This window comes from Sceloporus occidentalis, unplaced genomic scaffold, assembly GCF_023333645.1.
Source record: "Sceloporus occidentalis isolate IW3139 unplaced genomic scaffold, rSceOcc1.0.p SCAF_99, whole genome shotgun sequence".
NCBI lineage: Eukaryota > Metazoa > Chordata > Lepidosauria > Squamata > Phrynosomatidae > Sceloporus > Sceloporus occidentalis.
Window position 1 is genome coordinate 104,293 of NW_028317079.1, and position 21,087 is coordinate 125,379.

The following is a 21,087-nucleotide window of genomic DNA, read 5'->3' on the forward strand; positions in this document are numbered from 1 at the left end:
CCATTTTTGGTATCTATTATGCAGTTAGTCAGCATATGTTATATACAAACAGAAAATCAACAGACATTTTAAGGTCCCCCCTTAATTCATAATGCACCTTACTTAAAGACATGCCCCTCTGCCCCCTGATATGCCACTCTGCCCCCTAGATATGATTTATGCCCCCAAGATATGCTTTAAGTCCGCAGACCCCCAGATATGCCACTCTGAACCCTATGCAGCTATGCGGTGCCCTTTTTAGGCCATACGTTGTGCTGCTTGTACTTACCGAAAGGTTCAACCTTAGTTTCATCAGTCCACAAAATGTTTTCCCAGTAGAGTTGTGGAGTGTCAAGGTGCTCTTTGGCAAACATAAGGTGAACAGAGATATTAAAGTGAAGAGCAAAGGCTTCCTCCATGGTGTCCTGTCATGGACTTGATGCCTGTTCAATCTTTTACATATAGTAGACTCTTGAACAGAGATGTTAACCAGTTTCAATTATCCCTTACAATTCTTGATTGTAGATCACCTGTAATTTCTTTTTTTGTGAGCTATCGTTCACATCAGCAGTGATGATAAGTAGTTCCCCAACATACCCCCAATTCTGGTTTATTAATTGGACTCAAGTTTTGCTAACTTCTAACTCCAAGTATCTTTTACTGAAGTGATTACCCTAGGAGTTCACATATTTTTTCCAACCCACACTGTGTTTGAATAATGTGTTTAATACGGACAAGAACAATACAAAAAACTGTGTGTTATTAGTTAAAACAATTTTTTTCAGTATTGTAACTTAGATTAAGATCATGTCAGATTTTAAGACACATTTATACCTAAATGCAGGAAATTCGAAATAGTTTACTTACTTATTCTTGCAACTGTGTATGCAATACTGTGTTAATATTGCAGGTGTGAAAGGTGTGAAAAAAATGCTGTAAATTCATGCTTTCAAAAATAGACATGCTAATAGCTTAACAGCATGAAAAGTGAGTGAAGAGAAGAAAAAACAAAATCAAATAAATATTTGGTGGGATCCACCCTTTGGCTCCAAAACAGCGTCAATTCTTCTAGGTACACTTTTACAAAGTTAGGTGCAAATTAAACAATTACATCAAACAGATGCTAATGATCATCATGGGAGAAATAATACTGGGTGAGGAACCGCCAAACTCACTAAAAAGTTGAAGTTGCTGAAGACAGTTTAGTGTCAAAAGTCATACATCATGGAAAGACTGAGCACAGCAACATGAACTTTAAAGGCAGACAGGCTTTTCCTGATGTTTTGTCTAAGCTCTGTTGAAGAAGCACAAAGAAACAGGCAAGATGGTCAGTCAAGGTAGAAAGGCACATCGTGTTTACTTTCCTTCAAAATCTGAAAAAGTCAGCAGTGTCATAAGGTCAGCACTGGCAGAAAACAGTTAGCCCCTGCTACACCTATCTTCTGTGTGGAGAAGTCTGGTTAGAAGTGGTTTTCATGGAAGACTGATGAGTCAAACTTTGAAATATTAGGTGTAGCAAAAGGCCGTTTTGCCAAAACTGAAACATGTTGGAGGTTCCTTGCAAGTTTGGGGCTTCATTTCTGCAAATGGAGTTGGGAATTTGGTCAGAATTAATGGCCTCCTCAATGCTCAGAAGCTGATACTTTTCCATCATGCAATACCACCAGGAAGGCATCTGATTGGCCCCAAATGTATTCAGTAGCATGATAATGACCCCAAACATACAGCCAAAAGCAGAACTATCTTCAGGATAAAAGAGAAAAAAAAGTCTTCTGTTCACTCACATTGTTTTACATTTAACAAAATGCAATGTTTAAAAAGTAAAATTTTAACGTCTGGTTTTGAAAACATTCTTACTTTTCAGCATTTTTTGACATCTGCCTAAAATGTTTGCACAGTACATATATATATAAATAAAACAGGCACTGCTTTAAAATTGCACATGCATTTATTAAAAATACTCCACTTGGTATAGCATTACATAAGTTATGGTGGGTAAAAGGTGATGGAAACCCTTCCACTTAAATTTAAGGGGTAGTAGAAGTATTATTAAACACTCATCTACAGACACTCATTTCACAACCACAAGGGATTCTGGGTAGGCACATGCAAATAAGGTTAACAATTATCACCTTTGCCTCTATATCCACTTTATACATGGATCCCTTGAAAGTAATTGCATGCAGTACAAGACAGCCTTTAGACAAAACTTGGGAGGTACAATAGCCAGATCACCACTCATGGACAGCTGTTACGTCCTTCATGGGACTCGTCAGCAATTATCAAAAAGGTGATAATTGTTAACCTTATTTGCATGTGCCTACCCAGAATCCCTTGTGGTTGTGAAAGCACCATGAGATTTCTGAGGGAAAAACAAGCCTTCTGGCTTGTCTGGTGTCTGTAGATGAGTGTTTAATAATACTTCTACTACCACTTGGTATAGGAAATACTGCAAAAAGAACGCACAAGAAAAGGCTTCTTTTTGTGTCCCAAGATCATGAAATGAGGACAGCCCTGGGGCAATTGCTCCCTGACACTCTGTCCAGCCCTACCACGGTGACTAATTAGAAGCAAATGTTGGCCTAGCAGTGGCACGTTTGAAAGATTTGCTGGGGAAAAAAAAAATATTTTGAACACAAAGGGGTTTTAGATTAGACCAAGAGTTCAAGAGAAAGAAATCTTAAGTATCCTAGGTTGTCAGACTATTCATTTAACCATAACACTATTGTTAAATCTCAGGGACATTCAATCTAAAATGGAACTTCGTGTAAGAGATAGAATGTTTATTTCTATGTCATTAATCACCATGTGGTCACAGCTATATTTTTTGTAATAATGACACCTTTTTCTTATAGAGCCACATATAGAAACCATAAATAATCATGCTGTATAAGTTGTCAAAATATTCCATGTTTAATCTCCACCTGGGGACAGTTGTTCAGAACTTCTAGAAGGTAGCTATTTTGTATAATTACTCAGAAAGAAAAAAAACGAAATGCTAAAAAATATTCAATAGACAAAAGATAATCAGTAGCCAATTGTCTTTCCAACTCTTATTACGTTTTGTGTTTTATATCTCAGTAGAAGAGGTTAAAAACATTCCTGATCTGGCAATATTTAAAAATTTACATCCCATAATTACAAATACAATTGTAAAAGAATAATAAGGTAATTCTGTGAATGTCAGGATTTTACTGTTCTGCCAAAAAAATGACTATAGTTACGTAGTACATAATTCTGCTGCAAAGGTAAGAAAAATTATATATGTTTTTGTTTACAATAATGAGCGCCCATAATATAGAAGAGGTTTCCTTCCTATGATTATGTGTTAAATTTTGGAATTAAATGTCATTTCATAAAATGCATCTGACATAACATGTTCTTGCAGAAAAATATTAGATATTTGGGATGCATGTAAACAAGTAAAATTCTGCTATAACTAAAATGTTAGAGATTTTCACAAATCCCGCTAAGGTCTTGGGTACAAAAGTAATGTGAAGAGAAGACAACGCAGAAATTGGAAGATTGAATGAAACTTACTTAATAGAATTGCAAACACTGCATTATGTTCCTATGTTGACACATATGTAGGCTAAAACATGACTCTGGGACAACCATCGCAAGACTCCCCCAGTACTTTACCACACAATAAAATGCCATGCCGATACTGTAATGTTGTAATGACTCCGTTCCAGGATATGTTTTTGCCCTACTGGCAACTAAAATATATGTAGACCATCGAGTGTGGGGTATTATCTGTATTTGAACTTTGGTATGAAGGTTTTGCACCTTCATAGGAAGATTTCTATTAACGAATAGCAAGTTACTATAGTAGTCAGGATAAGGGTCTGCAATGCAGAGCAGCTATAACCTGATGGGCAAAACATCATGAATGGCAAAAGCAAATATCACCCCTTCAGTCCTCCACGCTATATCAATAGGTCACTACAACACACAGGACAATGTATCTCAGCGTGTTTTCAATTGCTTTTTTTACTTTCTATTCATCACAGCTATCTGCCCATTCACTTTCTACAAATGTTACTTTTATTGTTGTGTTTAACAGCTCTGTAAAGTCCTTTTTCTTTTCTTCTTGGCCTCACTCTCTGCGCTTCCAACTTAATCTAATCAGTGATGCCCAAAATAATGAATACAGACGTGCATTACAAATTAACTCTGTAAGATTGTTACCACTGATCTTCTAATGTACAATAGCAATTGTGTTGAGTTCAAATATTGAAAATGCCACGGAGATCAAATCCTTGAACTCATGCATAAAAAGTCTACATATTTTACAGGAATTGTCCTTGGCGTGTGTGGGTGTTTTTTTTTCCCCATAACAATGTTTTAAAAGTGATCCAATATAGATCTGATGGATAGTTTAGAAATGAAAACAAATCGTGCAAGAGGTTTGCTAGTTTTAGTAGTGATAGACTATTTTAAAAGTGTAATTTTTAGAGAACACGTTGTTGGACGAGCCCCCAAACTGACCTGGTGACTCTAAAGGGTCAGCATAAATAAAGCATGTTTTATATATCATTATTTAGACGTTTTTCCCTCCTTTCATGGCTTAGTCATCCTTTCGACAGTGTTCTTTGTTCTACTCGCTCTAAAATTTGCAGTTGCTAGATCAATGGACTATTCTTGTTATGTTGTCTAACCAGTCAATTCTTCCAACAAGTCTAGTACTCAAGACAGCTGTCTAGTTTGCAAACCCTTAGAGTCAGTACTGAGCAAGGTCCATGACGGTCAAATCAGAATTTTGTTCTTCTAGTTATGCTATAAGTTTTTAAGCCTTACACCAATTATAAAATGTGTGGAAACAATTAAAAATGTAAAAAATTTTCCCGAAAATACTTTCTTACATAGTTTATTCCAACTCCAGCAATTACTAGTGGTTTTGAAGGGATGCTACAAATATATAACTCGTATCTAAACCAATATTCATATTTTGGGGCAGGGCTAGTTGCACATAGGGTCACATATAATTGTATATGTGGCGGGGCTAGCTGTGCATATGAGCATGACTAGTCCCAGTTACCTTTCGGTGGGTTGGGTTTGAGAGGGAAGGCTTGGTGGTAAGTCAGTTTGGCCAAACACCAGTCCCTTGTTCGAAGAAATAAGAAACTGATGCACAGACCCAGGGGTGGAGGATTTCACTTGGAGACTCCAAGTTAAACCTCACAAGCTCCCAGGTATTGTAATAGCTGAGAATGTTTCCGTTTCCTACATGAAATATTGTCCTGTGTGATGATGGAATCAGTTTGTTGTCAAGAACTTTGCCAATTATATTGCATATCCAATATGTAAACAAGCATGGTTAAAAGCATATTCTAGAAAATAGACACTGTTTTTTTTAAGTCCTAAGTGGCTAGTATAATGTAGGTGGTCTGCAATAATCATTTTTTATAGGTGCTCGTTTCCCTTTAACACAAAACCTCATTATGGCCAAATCAATGTTTGCTGCCTAAGATTCTGTTTTAAGTAACATTTTCCTTTAAGGAAAAACTCAGGCTTTAGGTGAATACAGTATCTAAATGCATAAAGCTTTATGTTGAATAATACTTGCAGAACCACTAAGAATCTTGCTTACCTTTGCAATCTTTTGATAAATCATGCCTAAAGCACTTAATAGGAAAAATGCTAGCAGCACACAAAAAAATCATTTTTACATTAAACCTCATTCATTAAAATTGCTGGCCGGATTCAATTGTCTATTTACTGAGTGCTGAATAATTATTTATTACCTTTCAAATCCTGTAGTATATATTTCACAAAATAATAATAAAAAACAGATGGGTTGAACTTACAGTTAATGAAGAAAGAAACTGTGAGGCATAACATATATCAGACCTTTTATTTATCTAAATTGCCTAATCAACAAATAATATTCATGGCATAACATACATTTTAGGAGATTTTCGGTTTTGTGTTATTGATGATTTTGTTCCCAAGTCGGCATACGTATTTATTTACCTGATTAGCGTGTTTGGGTGTGAAGGTAATGAAATGCACAAAATATATTTATGGAAAGTAGAGTCACTCCAGCGTTGTTATTAAATGTGTTTATCGTACATTGGCCTTCACATGTTTATAGCTGGTTACAGCTGGAATAGATGAAAGAACCTGGAAGCCGAGAGACTCAAAGAACCTGGAAATGTGTACCTTAAAATAGGTGAATAAATCCACATGGCTCTCTCAATATTTTATATGTGTGTGTTTGCATAAGTTATCCAATTTCCAATAAGCAATATATAATTGAGATCAGGCTACTGGGTCATTACACCATATTGCCTAAGGCTGTGTGCCTTAAAAGGATTTAAGGGTAATTATTTCAGAAGACTTAAAGGTAGGTAGACAAAGCAATAGAGCAGCAGGAAATGCTAGCAGAATGCTTGGTTGCGTAGGGAGTAGGGTGACTACGTTTTATTTCTGCCATTCAGGGCCACACTATGAAGCGCATGAGATCACACACACAGGTGTATACATATATGCGTTAGACATGCATGTTTAACTACATAATATGTACTTATCTCTTTAAAGGAAAGACTGTGATTGAAATATGATTTCAAAATAACAGCTGGACTGGCAGTTAGTTTTTATTCTGTAATATTAGCCCCTTTTGGCAAAATATATTAATATTAGACCCTGCTGACAATATACCGTATTTGTCCGAATATAGGCCGCACTTTTTTCCCCCACTTTAAGTCTTTAAAGTGGGGGTGCGGCCTATATTCGGGGTCTAGCGCAGGAATGCACAATTCGTATCGCCCGACGCCCGGGACATGCAGTTCCGGGCGCCAGGCAGGCAGCAGGGTTAGGATACAGATCCCCCGCAGCGGTGCAGGGGACCTGTATCTTACTCTCCGATGCGCTGAGACAGCCTCCCCTGCCAGCACTTTCCCCAGGGGGAAAGCACATCGTACAGACGTTCACCGGTGTGCTTTAACAATCTCCCTTGCCAGGAATTCCCACGGGGGGAGTCCCGGGAAGGGAGATTGTTAAAGCACATCGTGCAGACGTGCCGGCAGCGGAGGTTGTTTACGCGCATCGCCGCAGCCGGTGAACGTCTGCACAATGCGCTTTAACAATCTCTTTTGCGGGCCCACGGCGGAAGTGCCGGCACCGGAAGTTGTCTACACGTATTGCATAGATGTCCCCTGCCGGCCCCATAACACACCCGGGAGTCTGCTTTGGTAAGTGGGGGGGGCACATCTTGGGGGCAGAGTGGCAGCATATCTTGGGGGGGCAGAGTGGCAGCATATCTCAGGGGGGGGGCAAAGTAGCAGCATATCTCGCGGGAGGGCAGAGTGGCAGCATATCTGGGGGGGGGGCAGAGTGGCAGCATATCTATTCTATGGTTTTTTACTAAGAACATTTTTTCTTTAGAAAAGCACCTAACTTTTAGGGTGCGGCCTATATTCGGGTGCAGCCTATAATCAAGCCAATACGGTATATATATATATATATATATATATATATATATATATATATATATTAGGCCATGCCCATAATTTATATCCCCCTTCTCACTATCTACCCTCTCTACCCCCCTTCTCACTATCTACCCTCTCCCCCCTTCTCCTTATCTACTCTCCCCCCCCCCTTTGTAGTTCACTTACCTTGCAGAAGTCCTGCGGTGGGAGCGTGAGGCCTCGTGGAAAAGACTGAGGGGTGCCAAGCTGTTGCTGAAAACTTATTCATGAGCGACCCCTCTGTGCCCCTCTCTCTTCTCTGCGTCAATCATCCCTGCACAAAAAAGGACAGATTTCAATTGTAGGGGCCAGTGACTTATGGTCACTCTAATAGGGAGAGGTATTAGCAGTAGAAAGAGCACTGGTGAGACCTCACTTGGAGTATTGCGCCTGGATCTCCAGAAGGATATAGATACTTTGGAGTTCAGAGAAGGGCTACTAAAATGGTTCATGGATTGCAACATAGCTTGGAAGAAAGACGAGACAGGGGGTATGATAAAAAACAATTAAATAAATAAAGGGAATCAACATGATAAAGGAGGACAAAGTCGTAAATTAGAGGGGCAAAGGTTTAAAAGTAATATCAGGAAGTATTACTTTAATGAGAGGGTGGTGGATGCATGGAACAGCTTTCCAAGTGGTAGGTGTTAATACGGTAAAGGCAAAAGGTTATCCTAGATATAAGCTACGACCAGAGCCTAAGGAAAGCATTCCAAAATTTGGGAGATTAGATGGGTCGAATGGTCCCTGTCTGCTGACACATTCTATGTTTGATCTCCCCATCCAGCTCATATAACACTATGGAGGACTATAGGATGCATTAAAAGGCAAGGTGCTCCTTTAAGATACAGAGCGCCTGGGTATGAATGTGTTATTGCAAAGTAAAGTGAGAATCTCAAAGCATGCAAAAAGTTGTTTAGAACTTTTTGGGAGAACAAGTATTTTTTTCAGTTTTTATTCAGATCCAAAGAGTCAGGCATCATATAGCGGAGAACAATGATACAGTCATCAATACTAGCACCAAAATGTTATAAGGTACAAAGCAGTGAATGAGAGAAATGGACACAAATTAGGTTACAGCCAATACAAGGTGTCAAATGTCGCAATAAAATCGGTACCTAACATTGGAACGAAAAAGGATCTGAGAATTTTCAGTTTTATTCAAGGAGTGAGCAGCGGAAGAGAAAAGGCTGACTGAGGTTTGCGTATGCAGACAGTAGTGTGATGGAGCCACTCACAGAAAAAAAATGAAAAAAAAATAACAAAGTTAAAACGGTCGGGCAAACAAAGCGAACAGAAAATACGGCACATATCAATGTGTAGTAAATGACAAGTAGGCGTGTAGGTCAGGGGACCTGAGCCTGGTCCAGAGAACGTGCAATCACGAAGGACACTACGAGAGGAGGAGGGTCCCTCTTATGTGTGAGCAATGACAGGACTCATCAGGCGGAGAGTCGGCTGCTGGTCAGGTGCGGCTGGTGTGTGTGTGATCAGTGAGTTGAGGCATAATGTGGGCATTGAGAAGTTAGAGAGTAGGCAATATGCTGCTCTCATATTGGAGCCAAGGTCCCCAAACCTGGTGGAAGCGGAGAGGTGTGTGTGAGGCGGTATGAGACATCTTTTCCAGAATGCTATGAAGAAGTATTTTTTTTTTACACAGTACATTAATACAAAAATGTAAGAAAATTTTTAAGAAATTAAGTAATTATTTTCCTATGAAATTAAAAACAAATATTTTGTACGTAGAATGACTTTAAAAAAAAAAAAAAGTCTTTCCATGATTTATGACATGTTTTGGAGAACCTTTGAGATCTTGCATATGAGGTTGCCATGGTGATGTTAGCTGTATTGGCTGTAAGACTTTGATTTATTTTGAGAGAAAAGGGTGAGTACTTTTATTTCACAGTGATTTTGTTTTTAATAATTCTCTAAATTGGTTGTTTCACTTGTTGTATAAATGGAATTTAAAGCAACCTACTTTAACCAATACTGTGCATATCTGAATCCTAGAAAACCAAGTTTTTTGTTTTGTAGGTTATGACTACTGTTGTAATTATGCTTTGGTAATTCCCTGGATCTGTACCAGAGTATAATTAATGCTATCTAAGTTTATACTTTACCCAGTAATTTATTATTGTTAGGCCTGACCCAGAGCCCCAACCACCCCAATGACCTGTCTCTGTGGCCACTATCCTCTCTACTGATATATAGGACGATCAGCTCTATGTACAATATGCTGTGGAGGCTGTGCTAGATAGGAACAGACTTTCATAGTCTAAATCGGCCTATTTACACTGTACGGGCTCAGCACAGCTTCCATAGGCTTCATTAAAGGGGCGCCTTAAAGACACATCCTGCCAAGATATGATGTCATATCTCGCTGCTCCATTTCTTAAAGGCACGCAGCGCCATTACGGAACCTAGACGCCAATCACTGACTGCAGCACTCAAAAATTGCCGCATGAGCACCCCTTCTCTGGTTCTCAGGGTCAAGACCCGAATCCTCGGGGTCTTGGTAAGCCCCCCCTCCCCGACATCAGCAGGAAGTCCTGGACGCGCTCCGCAAGGGAAGACTCCGGGTAGCTGGCGCTCAGAAGTTCCCAGGTATGGATATTAGTATTCAGCAGCTGGATAGAGATATACTCTTATTATTTTTCACTTCTCCTTCCACCATGTGTCAGATTAAGAACTTCCAGAGGGAACTATTTTAACTCTGTCCTTTTTATTTTTGCTTTGTCACAGAAGCCCCCTATTAAAACAGTGTTTTCTTAAAGTGACACTCGAGTGTCCTATGGTGCCACGTAAATGAACAATGTATATGAAACGCCGCAGAGGTGCAGCGGAGAAAGGGGCAAATGTATATGATAAACAAGAGAACATGGTTTCAAACACTTTAAGCACTGTCATGGTATGAAACCTTTTACTTAAATACTGGAAAAAGATTAAAACAAAATAAGGAAAAAACATAGTTCTGATGTAGAAAAGGTGCTTTTATAATTTCCATTTGGAGCATGTGTAATATTAATTTATTACCGAAAGGAATGGAAATATTGCTGTATGGGTCATAAAAAGTGTATACATTCAATCCTCACATCTCATAAAAGTTTAAAAACGTTGCTTTTAACATATTTTATAATGTGTCAGCATAACTGGAACCTGTAAAAAAGGTAAAAAGACATCCAGTGGCATATATTTATCTTTGCAGTGCCACCAGCCACCTCCTCCACCCGACTTCCTTAGTATATCATATCCCGAGCTCCAGTTTTTAAGGGCACATGGTGCCCAGCAGAAGCAGACTGTGCCAACATACAATGTGCCTAACGTCAGCCCTGACTAGTTACACCCTTTAGTGCCCAAATTCTGGCTAGGAAAGGTGTCCAAGGAAAAATGTACGTTTCCTGTTCTTCTGCTTCGAGTAACACAACACTACTTAGCACACATTGCTAGCCAACAATACAGGAAACAAAAAGGATGAGAGTTACCCTTTAACAGTTAGAACAGTAAAGATATGGGATTCACTACATAAAATGGTGTGAGCAAATAAAATATAAACTTCAAGAAATGGTTGCATGGTGTTTCTCAAGATTGTATATGTAGAAATATACACATTAATATCAAAGCAAGTTTATGAATGAACAAATGAAAAACTGGAATGTCATTTTCAAAAGAAAAAAAAAGTTTGGAAACAAAACTGGCGCTCCATCTCTGGATCACACGTGAGAAAGGCATGTTTTATAAGTTACATACCTTTTCAGCTATTCAATAGTCAACCCAACAGCTTTCCCCACTACTGTGGTATTGCTATTGGGTGCCCCTTTTTGCCACTATCTACCAATCAGACATTTAACTCTGCATTTAACCCTTAAATCTCTCGCTCAGCATTTAACAATTTTAAAAAGAACATACACAATTCTTAAAGAATTCCAAGGCATCTAAAAAAAAATGCAGTCAGTTCATATGCTACGTTGATTTATTTGAAGCTCCGTTATATGACAGATCTTCTATAAGTGTTTAATCGCATACTAAAGCAGTACCTTGTACTATGGACTATAAATTTATCAGAAACAAAATTCCTACAAATTTCACATAGGCAATACAGCGTTCTGAACAGAGCCAAGGAAAATATAGAGTTGTACATGTTAAGATTTGGGTGGGTACTGTATGAAAGGCAACAACTGTTTTTGAAGAGTTCCTCTCTTCGAACTAAGCAGTGGCATGTTTCCAGCAAATACATTTCATTATAGGAAACTTAGAGCCCTTTTAATTAATCACTCTGTTATCTGTTCCAGATGAGACACTTATCTTCTGTCTGTGACATGCAAACTCCAGGCTAAAGTCTCCAGATAACTGATTTTATAAATAACAATCAGGTAACTGGAAATCTTTAGCTACTGGCTCTAAAATCAAGTATAATGTAAGTGTTTAAATTGCCCAAAATACCATAACTAAATTAATTGTTGTCTTATCATAATATCAAAATAATAAATCTTGCCTTTGAAGGATATAATCTAAAATTAATTGCTGCAGCGATTCTAGGAAATACCGCATGTGGTACACACCATTTCCTAAAATGTCTATTTCTCTATTTTTATTATATTGCAGCTAAGATATAAGACCGAGTTGTGAATATCTCATGGGGTTCCCAATGATAAAGCTTTGCTGAAATGAACTGAAAATGTGAGAAGCTGCATTCTCCTGACCAAGAGCATTGTGTATGCCTGAAAGCTGCTTCCTCAACAGAGACTACTTCAGCTCAGATACTGTGATGTTCAAATACATATCCCAACAACAGTGCTGACCACATGGGAGAAAATTTCATTGTTTAAGACATCTATATATTTCTAATGTTGAAACTCAGCAGCTAGGGATCCAGAGGCTGGGGCAACGGATCCAAATATTGACCTTTTTAAGTATCCAGGCTATTTGGTGGAAATGTGGGACTAGATATTCCGGTTACTGAGTCTGAGACACCAATTACCAGTACTTTATAATCTCACAAGGGGATTTGCCACAATTTGTCTAGCTGTCTGGGTGGCATTGTGATGTGTTTTACTCTGTTGTCCATCCACGATTCCACAGTGGCCGACTTTGGGCATATTGCACATGAGCAGATACCAGCAATCCTAATCTAGACAATGACCAGGACATTTGCTTGCAAATTTGGGACTGAAGAAAGCGATGGTTCTATATTATACATTACTCCTACTTTTACTGGTCAATAAATTAGAAATCTCTCTTGGACTGAACATTTTAGAAGTGGGTAGACTCAGTACAGTAACAGACACTACACGGGTAGCCTCTTGAGCACTACATACGTTTCTTTAACCCCTTAATGACAAAGCCTGTACATGTACGGGCTCAAAATGCATTGTTTTAATTGGGTTTAGGGACCTCCCTTTGTCCTTAAGGGGTTAAATTCTATTTCTGCTTCGGTAGTATAAAGGTATCATTCTATCTGCCGAATTTAGCACTTTCATAACTAAATGCAAAATTAGAAATATCATGTAAGCTTTTGTTGCTTTCGTAGTTTTGCTGGGAACAATTATTTTCCATGAGACATTGATAGGGTGTTCCTATAGAAATGAAAACATGTTCTTAAAGGTTTATGTGTTGTTTTTATGTGAACGAATCATCAGAGGAAAGAATAAAATGACTAATCATTTATTTCTTTTTATTTATTTCTTTTTTGCTCAGTGGAGCATCACCTTTAATTTAGAATCTGAAACATTATCATAAGTTGAATTTGGAAACTAGAAAGTCATTACTGTCAAAATTCACATTCTTTCTGCTCCTGTGTAAAACAGAGAAGAAACGGGCAATTAAATGATATCATGGAGTTGACAAAGTGCAGCGGGTCAGAGGCAGGTTATCCCAAGTGGCAGGAGTGATGCGGCAGGTATGTGGTTTACCAATGACAGGTGTCATATCCCTTTCAGTACCAGTTCATTTAGTGACCTCTGGGCCACCGAATGCTTCACAAGAATAAGTGGCTCTTTATAGCTACTGCTTCACTTTTTATCTAGTGATGTATGGCTCTTGAATTTGGAAGTTTGTTTTTCCTCAGTATCATATTTTAGTACCAGATTCTGATAAAGATTTTGAAAATTCCATGTTAAAAGTTATTTCATGTTTACAAAAATCAATGGTAAATATTCACTGTTTTTGTTTGGGGAAGAGCATGTCCAGCCAAAAGGAATAAGACTAAGGCAGCCCATAAAACATTTGGCAACCCAACATACTCAATACATACTATCCTGTTGTGGGAAATGGACTTCACAGAAATAAATTGCATATAAAACCCATTCTTTTAATGCTGCCTAAAATCAGTGTTACATTGAAGCCCTGGTGGCTTTGTGTGGAATTGCAGGTACAATCCAAAGGCAAGGCTTCAGTCAGTGGTTCAACCTTTGTAAATTATAGTATACTAGGAGTATAGTTGACTTCGTACCCTTGCTATCTTTCCCCTGTTTTGTTGCATATAGTAAACTAGGAGACATTTTTTTAAGAGGAACACAACGTATTTTATAGGTGCATTGTGCGCATTCATACTGAGATGCACAATACAAAACATACCGTATTTATCACATTCAATATTTTTAAATGTTTTTAAATATTTTTACATATTTAAGTATACTTTTACTGCGATTCTTTCAACAGTTTTAAGGTATATTGATAATTATATTTAATACTGATAAACAATATTGTAAATACCATATTTTTGTGGTATAGGAGGGTTCAGGCAACATCGTAGAGACCAAAAGTTGACAGCATAGTAGATATTACACATATGCTAAATTTGACAGACACACAGTATCAAGATGAGTCTCAGGGTCTCAGGATGAAGGGACAAATTATCAGGGTGACACAGTCCTCAGGCCCTTAATCACGAGCAGCTTTGGTTTTTCCTTTCTTAGCCCCATTCCAACCTCCCTTTACATCATATAAAGTTCAGAAGTGGTGGGCCCTAGTTTGGCACCTAGGTGTAGTCAAAAATACTCTTTGCCTGCCATAAAGGTGGCCCTGATGCTTGCAAGCATACATTGTGTGTGTGGGCTGTGTCACAGATCCATTGAGTGTTAAGTGAGTGTGGGAAATTTGTGACTTTTTGATGATGTGATTATAGGCTTAAGCCTTGTATGGGCCTAGACCATAATACCAGGAGACATGGAAACATATATTTTTGTGCATTTTGTGCACTTATTTTTTTCCAATAAATGTTCTTTATCTGCAGGCCTGGGGGCTGCCATTGCAGGCAGACATATGATCTTTAAGGCAACTTCCCGTGCTCACACAAAACACTGAGCATATTCTTTATGGTAAAGCTAATAAAGTCCTGTTTTCTCTAAACACTTTCCTTAGTCATAGCGCCTAGCTGGGTGATCAGGACTGAGTCACTCTATTGTTTACCACTAGGTAGGATGATAAGGGGGTCAGAATACTTGGCTAGTAGATTGGACGAAGATACAAGGGTAGGCACCAACACTGCTCATGGTGGATGTTTACTGGGGTCTGTGGTAGACAATTTAATGTTCTTCTATGGACCTTCACAGACACCTTGTACGGACACATCGACTATCCCTGCTAGATAACAGGGCTAGAACAAATACAATTATAATATACGGTTGTATAAAACATTACAATTAAAATAACTAGGACTGCTTTAAAACAGAAAACAAAGCAATATTCCTTTAAAAACTAATTTAATCTTTTTTTTTACTAGTAATAACAAAAATTGGTGAAGGTTCCCCTTTTATGATAGAACTGACCCCTGAAGAAGTAACATCTGGATATGCAATCCAAGGCTAATTAGTCCCTTGCTTTCTGGTGAAGCTTTCTGCACTAATCCCAGAATGTCAGGTGGATGCAGGGAAAATAATATTATTTATGTTACAACCATTGCAAAAATCTATACAAAAACCGAAATACACATCCAGAACAAAAACAAAGATTGTTTTGTAAATGTATTTAGGAAAGCGTGTTATTGGGTGCTGTGAAAACTAAGTGGTGTGGTTTCAGCCACTAGTGGGAGCCTCTAGTGCAAAGTCAGAACAGATTAACAGTAAGAGTAGGAATAAAACCAATACTAATTCATTTTTCTGTGACACTGATAGATTGTGCATTTAGTTCATAATACCGATGCACCAGTCGAAGAAATTCACTGCTTCAAGAGGTTGTCATTCGGTGTTATTTGATTCTTGAGAAGCACAGAAACGAATGTTGGTCCATCAAGCGGGATCCGTATTCAGATGTAAAAATTTACCTTTCGAGATCACTGACTTGGAAGAGACTGTTATTGGAATAGGACAGAGTATGTATAAATGTATAAATGTTATAAGCAAACTGCAAATTGGAACAAGAATTAGAAATATTTTGAATATGTTTCATTTTAGGATACTAGCTCCTGTATAATTTATGATACATTTTAGAAAGGCAAAAATCATGTAGAGTTACATCTGTTTTTCTAATCAGTGGCCCAACCCAGGGCAGCAACGCTAGCCGCCCCCTCTTCACTGCTTTCCTTACAGCTTAAATCCTGGGATATGACATCATAACCCAGCTCTCCGCGCAGCTCTCCGCACAGTCCTCCATAGTAGGCCGGCTACAGAGATCCTTGATCTCCCTTTAAAAAGTGGTGCTACAGGGAGCCTGATCGCCCAAAGAGGACGATAGTCTCCCTGTTTTTGGCAGAGGCACCCTTGCCGATGAATTATGCCATTAAATGACTTAATCAAGTCAATAAATGGAGAGCATATAACATGACTATATTGCCCACATAAACTACCCTTATTGCAGCAAATGTGTATGTGTGCAGTGGCCTATATGGTCAGAGCCGGCCTTAAGTGTTCTGGTGCCCTGTGCGGACTACTCCTCTGGCGCCCCCCCATCCCCTTCTCTCTGCCCCTTCTCACTGCCTCCCCCCTGCCCCTTCTCACAGCCCCCCTCTTCTGCCACCCCCTGCCCCTTCTCACTGCCCCCTCCTCCCTATCCTTACTTACCTCGTTGCCGGAGTCCTGCGGTGGGAGCGGGAGGAGTCCGTCTTCCCGATCTGCCGCGGTGCGCGCTTCACAGCTGAGCCCCGGAAAAATTCCGGCGCTCAGCATTAAACGCCGGCACCGCAACGGAGTCACGGAGAGTGAAGGGCGCCGAGTGGTTGCTGCAAAACTTCACGAACGTCCACTCTGCGCCCCTACCCGGGACTTAAATTGAAACATCGTTTTTTTTTGTTTGTTTTAACTTTAACATCCTCCATGTTAAATAAAGTTAAAAAAAAACTTTATTTAATATGGAGGATGTTAAATAAAGTAAAAAAAAAACAAAACAAAAAATTATGCTTTAGCTGCCATGGCGCCCTGTGTGGCCGCACAGGTAGCACACCCCTAAGGCCGGCCCTGTATATGGCAGGCTGTTGGAACGCCAGTCTGGTCGGTCATCAGTACAGAAAATACTAAAATATGCGTGAGAGAGCTCTGCCCGTCACCTGCTTAGGCCTCCCACGCCACCCTGATACTAGCTTTGGGACCGGCATATATTATGATAAACTTACAGCTCTAGGCAATTAATGGAAATGATATTTGATGAGGATTCTAGTCACATAATTAAAATTTTCACAGTCCAGTGGATTTGTAGTACCAAAGGGCAGGAGCGTACCTTTAACATTTGGCAACCGGGGTAGATCTTAAGGTTTGGCACCCCCAATGGGCCCTTGCCATGCATTTTTACAAACACACACATTTGCACAAACTCACCCCAACACACACTTACGCTCTACACATTCATGTTACCACATACTCCCTCTAACACACTTATACATACATGCCCACACAATATCCATGCCAACAGATTTACCAATAAACATTCATGCTCACACACATACACATCCATGCTCACACACGCATTCATGCTCACACACACATACATGCTCGCAAACACTTTCACTCTAACGTACATACAGTCCCGCAGTTACCCTCTCTCTCCTTCCCTCACTCACCACTTTACCTCAAACGCAGCTTTCCCTCCCGCTGTGAGCAACCTCGCGTTTAACTGCAGGGTCACGTAACCTTTCATTAATTATTATTTATAAACAATTATTTTTAGTAAATATACCTAACTTTTATTTTTTTTACTTCTAATGAATTTATAACAAGCTAATTCACAAACCAATTCATACCCTCTCTAACGTGTTTAAATATGAGTTAATATTTTTAGGTATGCAGTAGCATTTTCTATGGCAAATGGGATTGTGTATGACAAATAATACATTATACACATCACTGAAAATAAGAAACGCCGAGGGGCCTGCTCTTAAAATCTTCCAAAGTGAAGGCTTTTGTGTGAGCTGGAAACGCAAAGGACGTTTTATATAAATAGTCCTAAATCAATCATCTGATAAACAGGATAATGGTGGTATCACTATCACATTTGGGGCATTAATAATTTACAGCCTCTATATTTTTTTCTCTTGCAATTGTGATTTTTGTGGCATAGAAATGGCTATTACTTACAATGTTACATGCTTAGTATCAAAAGCAGGCCACCCTTTGCATTTCAGTTACACTACAACTCCAATCATGCTCAGCCAGCTAAGGTACGATAGGAGCATCTTTTACTTGCATAGTTTTCCAAGATCCACTTTCTTGAAAAAATCTTTTTTTTTTACTCAGCAAAGGCATTGAAATAGTTAATTTGTATTAGTTAATAACTATTATTATTTAAAACTAGATTGTAAGCTCACACGAGCACAGACCTCTTTTGTACCAGTATCTTTTAATGTATGTTAATATCAGGGGTTTTTTTGTTAAATATTTCCAATGCTGTGGAATCTATACAGTAAATAAATGTAATGTAACTAGTTAAGCCTTAATCAGTCCTTGGTGGCATCTTTAGATTCAGGATAGCCTTATTCCTACCACATGCCCTTACTGTTTCTGCAGGGAGGCTGTTCCACTTATCTACCACCCTCCAAGTAAAGTAAAACTATACCATATAAAGAAAAATTGGCATTTAATGTTGTTTATAAACACATATCTAATAGGAAACAGAGACGAAGGGATTGTTTGTTTGTTTTTTTGCCAAGGAGGATTTAATCCTTCATCTACCAGGCTTGACTAATTTCTAGTTTAGCTGCTGCCACAGGGACTCCCGATCCTGAGATCCAGTCCTGGTTTTCGCTCCATGCCTGCCGAAGCAAGGAGGCAGGGCTGCTTGAGAAGCAGAGCCCAGTGTGGCAGGGGCTGAGTTTCTCTCAGTCTCCTTGTAAGACGGAGCGGAGGCAGACCTAGAGCTGCCGTCCCCTGCCTTCCTCATGCTTACGGTCTTCACACAGAGCCAGTATTAATGTTTCACTCTATGCCATCCTCCCAGATCGCACTGACTGCATGGGACATCTCTATCGCTAGGCATCTGATCGCTCCTCATACAATCACAGATACTTATTTGGCTGAGCCCTTTAAAAGGAATTCTTCATAGAACTCCGATCTATCTTTTTTTTTTATTTTGCTCATCGGATCGGTTTTTGATACTTTTCTTGCATAAGGATCTGCTCAAGTAGCAGCCACACTCAAGTGATTGGAGGCTGGTGGCTATGCTCATGCTGGCATAGGATCCATCGCAGAGGAAATAAATGCACTTCGAAGTCTTTCTCTAACTACTGAAAGAAGCAGTGGAGTTTTACCCAGCTGTACCGAGCCCTTTCTTGTGCCTTCCAGTAAGATGGGGAAGGGTCTGGAGACGGCGAGCTGTAGCCTGGGACTAGGATACATCCTTCAGATGTGCTTCCTACCTGCCCTGGCTATACTCAGTGCCAGCAGCACCTTCGCAGCTCAAGGTAAGGAAGGATCGTGGAACCCGGGCAAAGGATGAGTGTTGGACAGACGAGTAGATCAGATCAGATCAGATCATGCTTGCCATACATTCTACCGAACTGGATCGACTGCGATCGCCAGCCCTGGGATCAGTTCATATAAGTGCCAATTGCCATCTATACTGCGCCCTTGTATTTGTTAGGGGTGCCTTAAATGTTGCTTTGATCTCTGGAGTGTTGTTGATGGAGTTTCGGGGGTTTCGGAGAATAGATCAGTGGTGTGCTCACGAGTGGGCAAAGCGGGCGACGTGCCCATACTGTGCATGGCGTTATGGTGAATTACAGGTCGCTCATTAGTGAATACCGCTGTCTGATCCGGTGTCCCTGTTTGCAAGCTTGAAACCCTTAGTTTTTTACATTCATTCTAAAATCAGTACTTCTTAAGATATACATTTGTACATATAGTGATGTATATGTACAGTACTGCAGCTATACATATATATATATATGTATAGTGATGTGTGTATATATATATATATATATATATATATATATATTTATATATATATAGATGAACATCAGAGTGTGGATGCTATGGCTAGTGGGTGAAAGGTATAGCTGTTGGTAGTGATCCTTGAGCATTGCATACACCCAGTCACACAAGCCTATAATGTGTAAGTGTCTTTTCCTGGCAGGGCTATTTAACTTAACGATATACCTAGAAGCATAGAGTTTAATGGCAGATAAGAACCATCTAGTCTGCCCATTTTTCCTAATGTAAAGACTCAGACCTTAATTAGTACTTTGTCTTAAATTCTGGATAGCTTTATGCCTATCCCAAGCATGTTTAAATTCACTCACTTTACTAGCCTCTACCATTTCTGCTGAGAGGCTGTTCCATTTATCCATCACCCTCTTAGTAAAGTAAAACTTCCTTACATTACATCGAAAATATATACTGCCATCATTAGCTGATTGGCTAGACTGAATGGGGCACTGGTTGGTGTTGGGCATCTGTATATTTCTATCCACATAGTAGGTTTATATAGATTAGACCAGTTCTTTTGCATCAGTGGTAGAGCTGCATGTGTTTTGCTTTTTTTTTTAAATTTATTTATTTTTATAACAAGAAGTTATCAGTTTCTGGGATGTAACCATTGATCACAGCTGATAAACCGCACCAAAGAGCATCGGGTTTAATGTGATACCCTGGCAATGCTAAATGAGGGTCTGCTGGGGACTACAATGGTTAAATTAACTGTATAATCTGTATTGTGAGCAAGTTGATTATTAAAGCCAAGACATATATAAGTAAACGAAATCCTTCCACCAATTGTTTATGTATATATATATATATATAGGTAAAAGCCAGTCTTAACCCTTTCAGCATCAGTGGAGTGTGGTACATTGGTATTCTGAGGGTTAATGATGTTGATCTGGTATAAGTCATCACTTATAAAGCTGTTACAGAACTGAATTGAGCAGTCTCGAATTATATGGACAGTGTTAACCCTTTAAGAGTTTGGTCATCTGATAAGGTTAAGGCTTGTTTATGGTCAGATGTACTAAGACATCTTCCTCTAATAGTGCTAATAAAAGTCTTTGACTCATATTAATAAAAAAACATGTTCACTATCTCCGCCATCTAATATAGTTTGAAAGAATAGGGGCCAGAGAGATGGCTGCCCTGGTGTTTTGTGCTTCAGTGATTTGCAAGTAGGTTTCCTTCTTAGAGAAAATGATATAGTGAGGCTTAGATAGGCTGGTGGGACACAAGATCAATAAAGACAATCAGGCCAGAGATAAAGGGATTACTACCTTGTGAAGAGAAGA

The 21,087-nt window shown here is 39.2% G+C and overlaps 1 protein-coding gene across 1 annotated transcript in view; it reads left to right on the top strand.

Moving 5' to 3' along the window:
- Positions 1-19,163: 19,163 nt before the first annotated feature.
- The window catches only part of LOC149284090 (netrin receptor UNC5C-like), a 165,974-nt gene continuing 164,050 nt past the window's right edge, over positions 19,164-21,087 (top strand). The window contains exon 1 of the mRNA XM_089497134.1: positions 19,164-19,278. Coding sequence (XP_089353260.1) covers positions 19,164-19,278 — 115 coding nt within the window. The remainder of the gene's footprint in view (positions 19,279-21,087) is intronic.